General features: G+C 33.3%; 2 protein-coding genes across 4 annotated transcripts; both read right to left on the bottom strand.

Annotated features, from left to right (window-relative positions):
- Positions 1–3,760: 3,760 nt before the first annotated feature.
- On the bottom strand, positions 3,761–5,809 carry LOC107588772 (diablo homolog, mitochondrial-like). Of its 3 annotated transcripts, none has more exons than XM_016277010.1 (6): positions 5,581–5,809; positions 5,345–5,471; positions 4,698–4,820; positions 4,431–4,541; positions 4,166–4,262; positions 3,761–4,051 (listed from the first exon to the last, which is right to left on the bottom strand). In XM_016277010.1, the coding sequence occupies exons 1-6, from the start codon at positions 5,706–5,708 to the stop codon at positions 3,846–3,848; spliced, it is 792 nt and encodes a 263-aa protein (XP_016132496.1). In that variant the 5' UTR covers positions 5,709–5,809; the 3' UTR covers positions 3,761–3,845. The 3 variants fall into 3 exon arrangements, with proteins under 3 accessions (XP_016132496.1, XP_016132497.1, XP_016132495.1); XM_016277011.1 differs by having other exon boundaries at positions 4,698–4,823; positions 5,345–5,447; XM_016277009.1 differs by having other exon boundaries at positions 4,698–4,823; positions 5,581–5,806.
- A 7,150-nt stretch (positions 5,810–12,959) lies between these two features.
- On the bottom strand, positions 12,960–14,236 carry LOC107588807 (growth hormone secretagogue receptor type 1-like). The gene has a single exon (XM_016277036.1). It carries the CDS (start codon positions 14,227–14,229, stop codon positions 13,273–13,275), a length of 957 nt encoding a protein of 318 aa, XP_016132522.1. The 5' UTR covers positions 14,230–14,236; the 3' UTR covers positions 12,960–13,272.
- Positions 14,237–15,261: the final 1,025 nt, after the last annotated feature.

Raw genomic sequence — 15,261 nt, 5'->3', positions numbered from 1 at the left:
ATATATATATATATATATATATATATATATATATATATACAGTATATACACACTTTTAACAAAATTGTTCAAATAAAAATAACACTAATTATACTTCTTATTTTAGAATTCTTATATTATAATTTAGTTTTACTCTAAATCTTGGTCGCATAATTAATTTACAAACTGTTTTCCTAAGTTGTAAATACATTATTGGAGTATTTCTTAAGTCTTTCTACTTAAAACCTGAAACTAAAAGTGTTTTATTCAATGTGTCATTTGCCATTTCCTTATTTGTGAAATGTGTAATTTCTGAGTGAAAATAGTTTATATATGTATAAGTGTATTTAAATAAATCAGATTAATTAATTGGTCTGGTCTATCACTATTTGAAACAACAAAAACAGTTTCAGAGTCTCTTGAAATTGTCAACAATCCCAAAACCTCTTAAATATTCTGTCTAAATAGACTGAATTCAGAGACATAGTCTGCCATCTACTCTGGTAACTGTTAATTCAACATCCATTTATGTTTCTTATTACTTAAGTCAGCATTTCTCCTGTCTGACCTGCAAAGCCAACATTAGCAGCTAGACTATCAAAGTGAACTACCATGACCCATGACCTAGCCCTGCCATTTTGCAAATGCTTTATTTATGCTTAAAGTTGCTTGCTACATCCATTTTTCCACCCTTCCCATTGGGCAATATGATTATATTCATTCTGTTTAACATACCACTTCCTCTTGCAGTGTTTTTCTAAAGGGCAGGCGGAGAGTTTCTCCTATTTTAACCTAATATTTAAGGCAACAAAAGTGGAAGGTGCCACTGGCAGAGTGCCCAATAACAGGTCAACACTTCCAGACTCTGCAGCTTCAGTCCTTTTTCTCTCAGGCACTAAAGTGTGCCCTCAACCCCCTTGCTTAAACACACCCACCCTTTCACTTGTTCTACACCAGATACATTTACACAAACACGTTTTACAACCATTCCATTCTGGTTCGTCAGTCTGAGTGAGACAGTGGAATCTGAATCTCACATAGAAGTTGTATCCCAAAATAAATACTATACACTATGCAATATCCCAAGTAACAAATTCAGGTTATAAAAACATTGTGGGTATATTGTTTTGAAACGTTTCTAAAATGTCGAAAGGTCCGGTTTTCTTGTCTTGATTTTAACTTTGATTAAAGGTTACAGAAACGTTTCGCTCAACGTTTTACTAACTTTATTTTCACCCACAATATGACATTACTTGAATGTTTATTTTTAATATTCTAAGAGCCTTAAAACGTCCAGATGAATGAAAATGTCTAAGAATGTTAAAATGTATTTTCTTGTCATGTTAGAACGTCATTTAAAAGCTACAAAAATGTTCCTTAGAATGCTCATTAAGTCCAAATAATATCATAAGGATGTTCAGAGAGCGTTGATTTCTGAGCGTTTTCTCTCAACGTTATGAGAAAGTATATCAAATATTGATAAGGTTATAAGAATGTTCCATAAACATTTGGCCTACTTTTAAGAATGTTTTCTCCTAACATTTATCAATTTTCAAAAAGGTCAGTGAAAGTTGTCAGAACGTTCTCTGTTATCTGGGATGTACCTTTCTGTCAAAAGCATGTATTTTAGCTTATTTTCAGTTAATTAAGTGCATCATCTGGGTATTTGACGTGCGCCTTTTCTTTTTGGAATTTTCAGAGTGAACACACTACTCACACCTTGTCTACACCGGATGCGTCGCGTCAATTCACGCTGCACCACGCCGCAATAGATTGAGGCTGTCTACACTGGACGCGACATAGCGACCACTGAAATCATTTGAACTTTTTGTCAGTACATCATAAATAGAACGAGGCAACATTTTACTGTCGGGATTTGTCGTGTCACGTCGTGCCACATCCAGTGTAGACAGCATCGCTGATTATAATGCGTTCTATAGTATTTTGTCACGTCGCACCACTCACGTCCAGTGTAGACACGGTGTCACACTATTTTAGAATAGTGCATGAGTATGCACACTGGGATGCACCTAGTAAGTTTTGGTTAATGTTTAGATATCAATAATCAGCTACCAGTGCCTTTAAACTTTATACTGACACCTATTGGCCTGAATGCATTAGGTTTGTTTGCTAACTGCTGCCACTTCCCAAAGCTGTTTGTTTATTTAGTTTGGACATTTTTTATATTAATATGACCCTGAAACTTAATTTCTTTATGTATAAAGCATATGCCAAAATTAGACAATAATAACTGAATGCATCTTTAAAGTAGCCTAATAAAAAGCCATACTATCAATTAAAATTCTAATAATTCTAATAATGTGTAATCTGGTTATCTTCCCAAAAACAACAACAACAACAACAACAAATACAAGCAATACAAAAATGTTAGATCAAACATCAAACTCACAAAAATAAATAATTGGATTTTTGCATTAATTTTTCATGTTGCAGTGTATGTTACATATATAATGTATATTTAAATAAAATAAATTACAATTAAAGTGAATTAAAGATACATTCAGCTCTCTTATCACATGATGATTCTGTGGAACACAAAAGTAGATATTGTTTAGAATGACAGTTGAATGAAAAACAATATTAATATATTCAATATTGTATAGAAAAATTATGCAATAAAAATGGTGACTGAGGCTACCATTCTGCATATCTACTTTAGTGTTCAGCAGAAGAAAAAAAGTCATGAGATTGCAAGAACAGGTTAAGTAAATGATTACAGAAATCTATTTTGGGTATCCATTTACTATTATTTGTTTAGTTAATAACAGGTTGAAGACTTCTGTATTGTAATTAGACTAAAATAGTATTACGATGTTGTATTTCCAGCCAAACAAGATTCAAGAGCTTTATTGTCATGTACCAATGAAATTCTTATTTTTTTGCTCCTCATGAGAATGATCGGGTAGAGGGGGAACAAACATAACTTACTAGGACAATACAAATAACATAAAAATATAGAATATACAGTAAAAGATAAACTAGAAAGAATAATAAAAACAAATAGCAATAGCATAAAAAAGTAAGTAGTGAAAGAAAAAGGGCACCTGTATGCAAAACATTTTTTTTTTCCATAAAAAAAAATGGCATTGCCCTGTTGGTCAAAACTGTGAACTTCTACATGAAACTGACTAAATGAAAGCAACTTTAACTAATAACGATAATGTCATTTAATTAAGAGTTTGCGTGTGAATGAAAACTTGTATAATGCTTAAGTCAATAATACCTTCCCACAAAATAGTATACATATATTTATATAAATTCATTGTCAAATTTGCAGACACCATAATTCAGTTCAAGAAAAGAATTTATTGGAATTCACACATTTTGCAAAAACGGTTCTAAATGAAATTTTCCATTTATTAGAATAATAAATAACAGTTGATCTCTAGAAATATAAAACAGACTGACTGCAACTTTGTATGCACTGCAATATCACAACATGTGATATGATTTCACTGTTGCATTAACATTTAATTGCACTAAAAAATAAACAATATGAAAAATATATACATGTATACAAATACTAAATCAGTGTTACTTTCAAAGCAATTTCTTTGCAGGCTTCTGCTCTACATACATTTTATATGCATCTTACAAGCTGCATTAATCACTTTTTTGACTTGTACCTGCTCTATCATTATGAACATGAACCATATTGATTCAACGAGGCCTTCAAAAGGAGGTCTACTTTTAATACAATAACCAATACGGATTGCAAATATATATATATATATATATATATATATATATATATATATATAAAGGTGCATTCTTGATTCAGTCATACCCACCGAGTGATTCACTGCTGGCTACAGAATACCAATGTCACAAATGTCTATTTTTTTCTAGTCTTCACGAAGGTAGGCCTCTGGAATATCTTCCAGATCATGAATGTCAATGCTGGAGGCATACTCTGCCATTCTCTGGATTTCTTCTGCTTTCGTTTCGGCCAGTTTTTTCTCTGCTTCTTTTGAGATCTTTCGAAGCTCTTCCACTTTGCACTGTGCCACCTGCAGATTACTCTTTGTTGCGGTGCATGCATGCTCTGCTCCTGTAAAAATCAATCCACAGACCATACCAAAGTCACGTGTACAATAAATGCTTTCAAATTGCACAGTAGGTCAAACTTATAGGTTTAATAATTAAGGATAATTTATAAACATACCCGAATTGTAGGCTGCATCTGCTGACAACTCACAGATGTTGATGGCATTCATCCAGTTTGACTCGAAGCGCTTGCATTCTTCTAATCTATCACTAACCTGAAAAACGGGAAAAACACTGTGAAAGCTCTGATATCAAAGCTACTTTGATATCAACAAGGTCTGTTTATCAGTCTTAATCATGATCTATATTGTTGCAAAATGTAAACAACACTTAGATAAACTAAAGCAGGCCTAGAAATAAACATTTAAAGGAACAGAATTTACCTCCACTCGCTGCCCAATGATCACCTGCCAAATGCTGTCCTCTTCAGCAGGGCTCAGTTTTCCTATAGAGGTTATATATCGCTTCTGAAGGGCAATGAGTGTATGTAGCGCCTAAGAAAATTAAATACGGTAAAATTACTTTAATTACATTCTATATATTTTATTACAAATATAACACCTTTGTCAGCAATCAAGTGAACGACACATTGTGAAGCTAGTTTTACTGAGTGAACTATAGGTTTGAGATGCTGTGTTTACAAGTCTTACCTTGGCATACTGTGTGAGGGCATCCACAAGAGCCAGCGTGGTCTGAGAGAGGTACGTGTTGGCACTGTCTGTGACCAGACACGAGGCCCGACGAATCAGGGATTCGTGTGAGAGGTTTTCAACCTGCTGAAGAAAAAAGGGATACGTTTTATTACACTTAGCATATTTTTGACTCCCAAAATGACTCCTTTCCGTGAATAATTAAACATCCAGCTAGACCAGTGTAGTGCCATTCTCAAATGAATGACTCGAATGATTCGATTATTTTCAGTGAATCAACAACACTTATAAAAATGAGTCGGAGCGGATACTGAATTAACATAACTCTTAAAGCCCTAATCTCATCATGTACTAAAAGTTTTCTTGTAAAAAAGTGAACATGTATACATCTATGGGAACCTTCCCTGTATAAACTTTTGCAATAAATATTTCTTAAATATCGCACTTTAATGTGACTGACTGCATTGAGGCAGCATTCAATAAGGAAAACATTTCAGTCTGCAAAAAAATTAATTAAGAAAATCGTTATGCGACAGTAACTGACGAATCAGAATAATGTTGTCACGCTCTCTATACGAGCGTTTTACAAGTTTGTCATTTGTTCACTGTCTATATGCAACATTTAAACGGTTATGCATTAATGTTACCTGTGTAAAAGGAACAGCACAGAGGCTGCTGGCGAGACTGAAAGCGACTCTGCTGGATCGGGCGACCTCCGGCAGGCGCAGGAGACGCGGATGAACGGGACTCCTGCAGAAAACATTGGCCTTGTCCCTTTAATATAAGAAAATTAATTAGACTGAGCATAGAGCTTAATTGAAAATAACTTCCTAAAACCCATTTCTACCACACCTTTCAGCTTAAAATATGACCGCAATCTTACTTGAGGAGTTGAACGCATGCAGCACTCAGTCGTAGGGCAGCCATGTTTCTCCGAGCAACCAGGAAGTCGGTCCGGCCTTCAAGAAGACTCCCACTAGCACACAAACCGCACTTTCGAAAAGCCTGCATATTGCCTTGTCTTTTACTAATTAAACAAAATACGTGTAGGAATATCCCTTAAGCCTGTATTGGTCTTTAAGTAAAGCCCTTAAATGTTTTAAGCTGACAGCACTGCCCAGTATTTATATACTGCTAAAGGACTCTGCCCTCCATGCAGTGTATTGATCCGTTTATTTGGACCTTTAATCTTGATTTTAGCATTTAAGTTCAAGGAAAGATAGGGGTTGACGCACATTTGCACAAAGGTTGTAACAGCTGTGGTAAACATTAGTGAGCTCTTAGTGGTTGAGCTGCAGCACATGGTGACACACCTCCAGATATCACAAAACAGTGTGTATTGAGAACATAACAGGCACAGGAATTGATGAGCATGGCCTGCACGTCTTAAACAGGGTGGAAGAAAAACAAGTCCACAGGATAAGAAGATATGTATCTATCACAACAATGCAAGGAGGATAGCTGGGTGATTCTATAATTGGAGATACATTTGGCATTTCATAAAGTTAAGAAAAAAAAAAGTTCAGTAACAGAAATTCTTTCCAGTGTCTTATTGAAAGCATATTCAATTTTAATAATTCAGTGCTTGCCAAACACAAGTTACTTCCTTTTTTTTGACTTTTAATGAAAAAATCAGATGTCTTTATGGTATTGTTTGTCAACTCTGTTACGGACAAATTAGGCAGTGTGTAGAAATAACAATAAATCATAAAAGGAAAAATCCTTTTTCGTATCATTAGACAAACAGTCCTTATTTTCCAACATTTCAAATCTGAGATCATTTTTCACCTATGCATACCTTAAAAATAAAAAAAAAATACCTATGTCTTCACAGAATTGTCCACTTGGAGCAAATATTTTTCATCTGAAAATGTGTTATACACAATATCCAGTAAACAGATGTCTTTATGGTATTGTTTGTCAACTCTGTTACGGACAAATTAGGCAGTGTGTAGAAATAACAATAAATCATAAAAGGAAAAATCCTTTTTCGTATCATTAGACAAACAGTCCTTATATTCCAACATTTCAAATCTGAGATCATTTTTCACCTATGCATACCTTAAAAAAAAAAAAAAAAATACCTATGTCTTCACAGAATTGTCCACTTGGAGCAAATATTTTTCATCTGAAAATGTGTTATACACAATATCCAGTAAAAAAAAGAGAGAAATGTTGTAGAAATATTATAAGGGTGCATCATATCTCAATAATGTTTATGAGATTTTAAACAATAATTGTATAGTTTTTTTGTGAAAATAGTTCATAAACAGAGTTGACCCTTTAAGTGACAGAATTGTAAAGTAACAGAATTGACAGTTCACCGGTTACACTATTGTCAGCATTGTTACTCTACCTTGGTCACAGAGTTTGACGGTAACAGAATTGACAATTTTATTATATTTTTTTCCAAAAACTCCACTTGCTAGCATAAATGCTAAGATCACATGGCACTAATGAAATCATGATTAAAATACCTTTAAAATAATCCAATTTGTGATCAGTAATACATTTTGTTTTCCTTTTGATGTTTTGGTAACAGCATTGACGTTATTCAAAATAACTCTTGGTTTAAGACATTTTTATATTCAAATATTTTCTCAGAGAGAGCACACAGACTTTTCAGTGCTTCGGATCTTATCAGTAAGGGAAAGTGTCATCATTTCCTGTATCTTACATAGTTGTGGGAGATAATTTCACAAATTTAAAGGCAAAATATGGTACGGTAACAGAGTTGACGCAAGATTTATGAACACACATTTGTACGAGAAAAAAGTTATTTTTAAACAATTTCATGTTGTAGAATTAAGTAAATTAGTATTTAGAGCTTTTATAAATAAAATGAATGAAATATTACAAAAAGAAAAGTACAATAAAATATTTTGATTACACGATACATGATGGAAAAAAATGCACTGACTCATTCGGACAACAAGAAATCATGATTTTGAGCTATTTAAGACACTTTTTACACCAATTATTATATTGTTATTGACTGTAACATCTTGTAATTCATAACAATAAGTAACAAATTATTAAGATAATTAAAAATATAACCATTTGAAAAAAAGCAGAAAAAAATAATGAGTTCGGACACCGAATGTACCTGCAATTATAGAATCACCCAGCTACTGTATGTTTACTTTGGGTTTACTGATACCTGAAGACCCGAAGAAAGCTCTTGATAGACCAATTCAATCGATCTAAACCAATCATTTATCTTTCAGCTTTGAAGAGTCAAAGTGAAATGGTCTGAACAGTTTCTCAACTGTTCCCTATCATCATGTTGGGAGACAATAAATCAGGACTATTTGTAGCCTACTGTTCTTGTTGTCATGCCTCAACGGCTATATGGAAACTTTTGCAGCAAAGGAACCCTAAATTATAAAAAAAAAAAAAAATGTATGAAATAAAATAAAGCAAACACATACACTCCCATTAAAACGTTTAGATGAAAGAAGTCTCACCAAGGCTGCATTTATTTGATAAAAATGCAGTAAATACTGATTAGGTCCTCACGAAACATTTCTTATGATTATCAATGTTGAAAACAGTGCTGCTTAATATTTTTGTGGTAAAAGTGATATATTTTTTAAGGATTCTTTGATGAACAGAAAGTTTGAAGAGCATTTATTTGCAACAAAAACTTCTGTCAGTATTAATGTCCTTACTGTCACTTTTGATCCATTTAATATGTCCTTGCTGAATCAAAGTTTTATTTGTTTTATTATTAATTTTTATTTTCATTTACGCTTAGAGGAAAAAAAAACTGATGGATATGCAGGGAAATATTCTGTTCTTTAGTTTAAGTTATCTGTATTTAAGTTATCTGTAAATGTTTAATGGTGCAAAAAACCTATCCCACAAAACCATCTGCTTTCAAAACACCTTTTAAAGAGTATTCCTAAAAAGAAAATGTACGCAACAAAAAGAAGTCACATAAAAAGTAATGAAACCTTCCAAGCGAGTTCAGAAAGTATCTTAGGCAGTAGTATGAGAATGTACAGGTAGACAAGGAGTTTATAGAGCTCAGGGTCCAAATCACAAGAATACACAGAAATAACAATAAAGGCTGTTTGGAAGGCATGATTGCATTATGTCACAGTGGCATGCAAGGCCACATAACATTATAGACACGTAGCAAACATGTTGGCATTATCACAACTTTAATTTGCATGAGGTTGTAGCTAGTTTATTTTCAAAATACATGCTAATATTTTAAACTTTATCTTCATTACTAATTTAGGCTATTTGTTGATACATACAGCAATACATGTTTGAGACGCTGAAACCACTCTGATTCAGATACAGTGACTGTTTCTTTGTAATGTTATAATCTAACCTGAAGATTGCTATGAAACAGTGTGCAAACAATTTTGTGAGTAATATGTGTTTGTCCTTAAAGGGATATGAATAACAATAACTGTATTGATTTGATAGAGTTGCTAAACCACAATACTGTTTATGTACTTATTTAAATTATGGCATATGATCATATTTATTTTTAATATTTTAATAGGGTGTGACCAGTGATATTATTATTTTCCTAAAAGGGCCTAAAACAGAGAGTGTGCTGCATTAAGTGTAACCCTTGTTTAAACGCTAAAAGTCATATCTTTATAGAAGTTACACATGAAAACATTTGGAAGACAAAACAACTGAGAACTTAAAAATCCAAAATGTAAATTTGTTGTCTTGAATAATTGTTTATTATTAGTACATATTTAAATTGTTGTATATTAGATTGAAATGTCACTGATGTTCACCTGAATGCTGCAAAAGGCAATTTAAAATGCTTGCAATGTGTGTTAAGTGTTTTCCTTTATTGTATTTACACAGAAATAATTGACTTTCATTACATTGACATTATTTTAATCCAAGATTAATCATATAAATTGACTATTTAATTAATTGATTTATTTCCTTTGATAAATACAAGGGTTCAAAATTAAAAAATGCACTGGTTTGCCTGCATGCTGCATATTAACATGATAGGCATGCATGCAATGCATGAGATAATTCTTATGATCAAAGAAAGGTTATTGAAAAATCATGTGAGTGAATATAAAGAAAGTAATGTAAACAGTAGGGTAATAATGCTTAATCTGGTCAGTAGAGGACGCTATTAAACAATATACTGAATGAGAGGCATCTTGCAAAGACCTTATTGGCCAGACAAAAACCCTTGATGGTCTTTTTTTTTCTCTTTCTTTTAAATGGAATATTATGGAGTACTTGTAACCAATGCATTTGCTTTATCAAAACTGTTCTAAAGAATATGTGTTTTATTATACAAATAACTTGACATACATCTGTATATACATTTAGGCCTGTTAAAATCACACAAACACTCTTAAAACGTAAAAAAAAAAAAAAAAGTTTGACTGAATTATTCATGTTAAAAACTTTACTAAAAGATAATCATGACTGATTATTTGTGTCAGATGAGATGGTGTTGTTTTTGCTAATTCCCTAATTCCCTAAAAATTTCACATAATTGTGGGAGTGTCTTGAGTTTCTCTTAAGGTAGCCTTTGCATGTTTGAATGATACATGTTCTTATTACAGACGTATTACATATGAAAGACATTTGGAGTTTTATAGCAAATACTATAAAACCATTTAGCTTAAAATGATTAATTCACCTAGGCTATACTGTCACTTTTGATCAATTTAATGCACGCTTGCTAAATCAACCCCCAACTACTAACCCCCTACTAACTTAGTATTAATTACTAACCCCAACTTTTGATTAATTATTTACAAATAATTAATCAAATTACAAATTTCAAGAGCTTAGGGCAGCTGCAGTGACGTGATGACTTTATCATTTGCGATTGGCTCTTTTATTGAGAAGGCGGGAATATTCCGCCATGTTACCCTTTACAATTTTTCAAGGAGTTCTGTTGAGATATGATTTTAAAATTGACAAACTGCATGTGAAATTAGTTAAATGTCACAAACAAGCTTTATTGGCCTGGATGCTGGTGTTTAAGCACAATTTTCCCCCAAATGAATATATTATTTGGAATAATAGATGTATTCAGTATACAAAAATACATCTTGTATTTTCTTGTATCTAAAGTTGATATGGAAATGATATTGTGCTAGTTTGACAACTTTTAAATTTAAATGCTAATTTATAATCTTATAGTGAATTTTTGGACAAATTTGGTTTTCTAGTTACACCATGTGGCCAAGTATGGTTACCCATACTCAGAATTAGTGCTCTGCATTTAACCCACCCTAAGTGCACACACACAGCAGTGAACACACACCCGGAGCAGTGGGCAGCCATTTTATGCTGCAGCACCCAGGGAGCAGTTGGGGGTTCAGTGCCTTGCTCAAGGGCGCCTCAGCTATGGTATTGAAGGTGGAAGAGAGCACTGTACATTCACTCCCCCCACCTACAATCCCTGCCGGTACGAGACTCAAACTCACAACCTTCGGGGTTACAAGTCCAACTCTCAAACCATTAGGCCACGATTTCCCCAAGAGTATGCTGTTGTATTTGACGCCATACCCAAACAAGTTATACATTTTGAAAGAGCTTGTGCAAGTTATTCTTCTGAGGCAATGTATGTTACAGACAGAATGTTTCTAGAGACATTGATATTCTTAAACACAGTTGTACTAATAAGCATATTAGGAGTATTGTAGCAGGTGATACTGCTACTCATAAAAGCATAATCTGTACCAAATATTTTTAGAAATATAAATTGGGAAAAAAATCTTAGCATATTTGTGAATCATACTAAGCCTAATCAAGTAAAATAGGTTACATTTAAAATTTGACATGGTATATATCCAGCTAAAAGTGTTTTAGAGAGATTTAATTTAGATATTTATTATTCCTGTGATTTTTGTTCAATGGAAAAGGAGTCTATTGTCCATCTGTTTTATAATTGTGTATGCACAAAGATTGTTTGGGTGGATATGGAAAACTATATTAAAATGAAAACAAATATTATATTCAAGTTAAAGAATTTTGATGTATGTATTATTCCAATGAAAGTAATAATAATACGTTTACTTTTACTTATCAGGATCCAATCAAAATTGAATTCATTTTCTTCAGGAGACTAAGAACTACTGCACCAGTTTGGAAAACATTGTTAATAAAAAAGCAAAGAAAACTTGTAATATTTTTCCATGATTATACAGTTTTTGATTAATGAATCAGTGGTTTGTACACCCTGACATGTTTTTATTTACATTTTTATATAGGCCTACTGTTGTATATTTTGTTCTGGTCAAAAAAAGAAAGAAAAAAGTAATAGGAGTGCATTGTCTTTGGTATATCTTAAGTCTTTGATTATAGACAAATAGCAAACCTGTTGGCATTATCTTTAATATTAAAGATATTAAGGCAATTAACTTTAATTTGAATGATATTGCAGCTAATTTATTTTCAAATAATTGCTAGTTTAAACTTGATCTTCATTACTCATTTAGGCTATTTGTGTATGTATGCATATACAACAATGCACGTTTGAGACGCGAAACCACTCTGATTCAGATCAGAATCATTTCAGAATCATCATTTCTTTGTAATGTCATTATCTAACCTGAAGATTGCTATAACCATATCTATGAAACAGTGTACAAACCATTTTGTGAGTAATATGTTCTTAAAACAGATATAATCATATAAACTGTATTGATTTGCTAGTGTTGCTGAACCACAATGCTGTATGTACTGTATTTCAAATATGGGATATGATCATATTTATTTTTTATATTTCAATACACTTGTAGTAACCACTGATTTTATTGTTTTCCTAAGAGGCCTCAAACGGAGAGTGTGCTGAGTTAAGTGTGACCCTTGTTTGTATGGTAAATGTCTTAACATTATAGAGGTTTCACATGAAAACATTTGGAAGACCAAAATGACTGATGATTTAATAATCCAAAATTTAAATTAATTGAATAATATTTATTAGTGCATATTTACATTTTTGTATGTTCGATTGACATGTCAATGATGTTCACCTGAAGGCTGCAAAAGACAATTTAAAATGCTTGCTGTGTGCTAAGTGCTTTCCTAAATTTTAATTATGCAGAAATAATTGACTTTCATTAGATATATTGACATTATTTTAATTCAAGGTTAACCATATCAGTTTACTATTTGATTAATTAATTTTGATAATTGCAAGGGGTCAGAATTTTAAAAACCCACAGGTTTGCCAACATGTTGCATATTGCATCCATTTCACAACAGCCATGCTTGTAATGCATGTTATAATTGTAATGCATGTTATAAAAATCATGTGAGTGAATACAAAGCAAGTAATGTAAACAGAAGGGTAACAATGCTTAATATGGTCAGCAGAGGTCGCTATTAAACAATATACCGAATGTGTGAGGCAGCTTGCAAAGACCTTATTGGCCAGACAAATACACATTTGTCTGGATGGTTTTATTTTATTTGATTATTTTTAATATATTATAATATTATGGAGTACTGGAGATGCATTTGGATATGAATTTAGGCCTGTTAAAATCACATGGGCGCTCTTAAAACGTAAAAACAAAAAAAAATTATTAATGTTAAAGATTGTACTAAAAGACAATCATGATTGTTTAATTGTGTCAGATGAGATGGTGTTGTTTTTGCATCTGATATAATAAATCAAAGCTGTGTGGAATTTCTCATCTCTAAATCCATAGACAAGAGGACTTACTGCTCTAGAAGTGATACTAAATGTAAGAAAATTTACATATCGGACAATCAGGTATATATTAATATCATACTGCATAACTACAGCCTCAATGTAAGGACACATGACCTCAGCCGTACATAAAACCAGCTGAAGGATATGGAGGGAAATAGTACGCTGCCCTTTTGATGCCGACTTCTTATTGTCACCAGATGCTGCACGTGCAGCAAGGTATATCATTACATAACAAAAGACCTCAACTGTCAAAATAATCACAAGCCCCACAATATACAACAGTCCCCTAGCAAACTGATGCATCTTTTCAGGAATCATAATCTCATAGTGGCAGTATGTTAGTTGAGACAAATATTCACGAGAGGCAGTGCTAATAAGGATGAACATATCAACAAAGGGGTTTATGGAGCTCAGGATCCAAATCATTAAAATTACTATTAGGGCTCTTTTAGAGGTGGAGATTGCATGATGTCGCAGTGGCATACAAATGGCCACATAACGCTCCACACACATGGCTACAATCGTCAGTGGTGCACATGCTGTGACTGCCCCTATCAACATGCAGATGGGGATACAGAAACGTAGAGGTATTACAACAAAGCTATATGATAAGACCACCACAATATCTGTCAGACAAAGAAATATTAGGTCTACCAGGAGAGAATGACCAAACAAAATATAACGTGTTTCTGTTCTGAAAGTCTCTTTCTTGGAGAATATTAAGATCATGAGGAAGATGAGGTAGACGAAGGGCCACACGAAGACCTGAGTCAGCGCCACTGAAATGCTCCTCCGGACGGGGTCAGCTTGGATCAGTCGCATCTGCTCATAGCCACTGGCATTCTGACTGGCCATTGTGTGCACATCTGAGAGAAAATTAGACAACAAAAAACACACAAGACATAAATGAATAATCCTTGAGAAATAAACATTTATAAGACACATTATCAATAATCTTCAAATATTTATGTAGCCAAAAAAAGTATATCATATCTAATTTATAATTGTACATAATTGAAGATAATAAAATCAGTTACATCAGTCACAAAATATTACATAATCTTGCTGATAATAAGATTCTATTCTTGAGCCATAGACATATCAAGTGTAATAAATTATGATGTGCACTGTGAACAAACATTTATATAGAGTTTGACAGAGCAAAACTCCTGTGGATGACATCAGCTTAGTTGATGAAATCTAGAGCTAAATTTAGATTTGATTGTGTTTGGGGATAGACATGGAGCACTGAAGCACAATCATACATTTACATTTCATTTATTTGCAACATGCCATAAAAGTCCAACTCTAGATTAGTGCACAAACTAAAGTAGAAATGAAGAGAAAGAGCAAAAAATGCAGTTAAAGTCCCCATGAAATCAAAATGTACGTTTTTTGGGTGTTAGTATCAATATGTTAGTCTTAAGGTTATCTATAAGGCAGTGTGCTCCAAAAGAGTGACACAATTCGTATTTAGAAGATATAAGCATTCAAAGCTTGCAGTTCGTCACTTCCGCCAAAACGGCTCAACGATTTTTTTGACGTCACATCGTACTTCAGCTTCTCATCAAACTTTCTGTCCAATCAAATGCTCTCTAGAATCCGAAGCGCCCACCCCCTACACTATAAAATAGACGCTGAAGCCGTGGCTGAAATCGGTCACTTGTCCACAGAATTAGTATTTTCTGTACAGTGAATGGCAGGTAGTGCACTATATAGGGGACAAGGAGCAATTAAAACAGTGTAAATATGCTTTCCATTGAGGAAAAAAAAGAAGTCTGGTTTTGCACTGTGTCACGCTAACCACCGCACCGCACACACACACTCATGCGTGAGTCGGCGCAGACCACAAAATGTATCAGAGCTATTTGAATTCTACACATAATG

Source organism: Sinocyclocheilus grahami, unplaced genomic scaffold, assembly GCF_001515645.1.
Source record: "Sinocyclocheilus grahami isolate Dianchi unplaced genomic scaffold, SAMN03320097.WGS_v1.1 scaffold107.1, whole genome shotgun sequence".
NCBI lineage: Eukaryota > Metazoa > Chordata > Actinopteri > Cypriniformes > Cyprinidae > Sinocyclocheilus > Sinocyclocheilus grahami.
Note: the sequence above shows the minus strand (reverse complement) of the source record. Positions and strands in the feature narration are given on the sequence as shown.

What these genes read in the sequence shown, in the direction of transcription:
- LOC107588772 (XM_016277009.1), bottom strand. Translation starts at nt 5,708, where the DNA reads ATGCAGGCTTTTCGAAAGTGCGGTTTGTGTGCTAGTGGGAGTCTTCTT. An exon ending in GTGCTGTTCCTTTTACACAG is followed by an intron (nt 4,824 to 5,344) that starts GTAACATTAATG and finishes TTTTTTCTTCAG; the next exon opens with CAGGTTGAAAACCTCTCACA. An exon ending in TCATTGGGCAGCGAGTGGAG is followed by an intron (nt 4,263 to 4,430) that starts GTAAATTCTGTT and finishes CCCGTTTTTCAG; the next exon opens with GTTAGTGATAGATTAGAAGA.
- LOC107588807 (XM_016277036.1), bottom strand. Translation starts at nt 14,229, where the DNA reads ATGGCCAGTCAGAATGCCAGTGGCTATGAGCAGATGCGACTGATCCAA.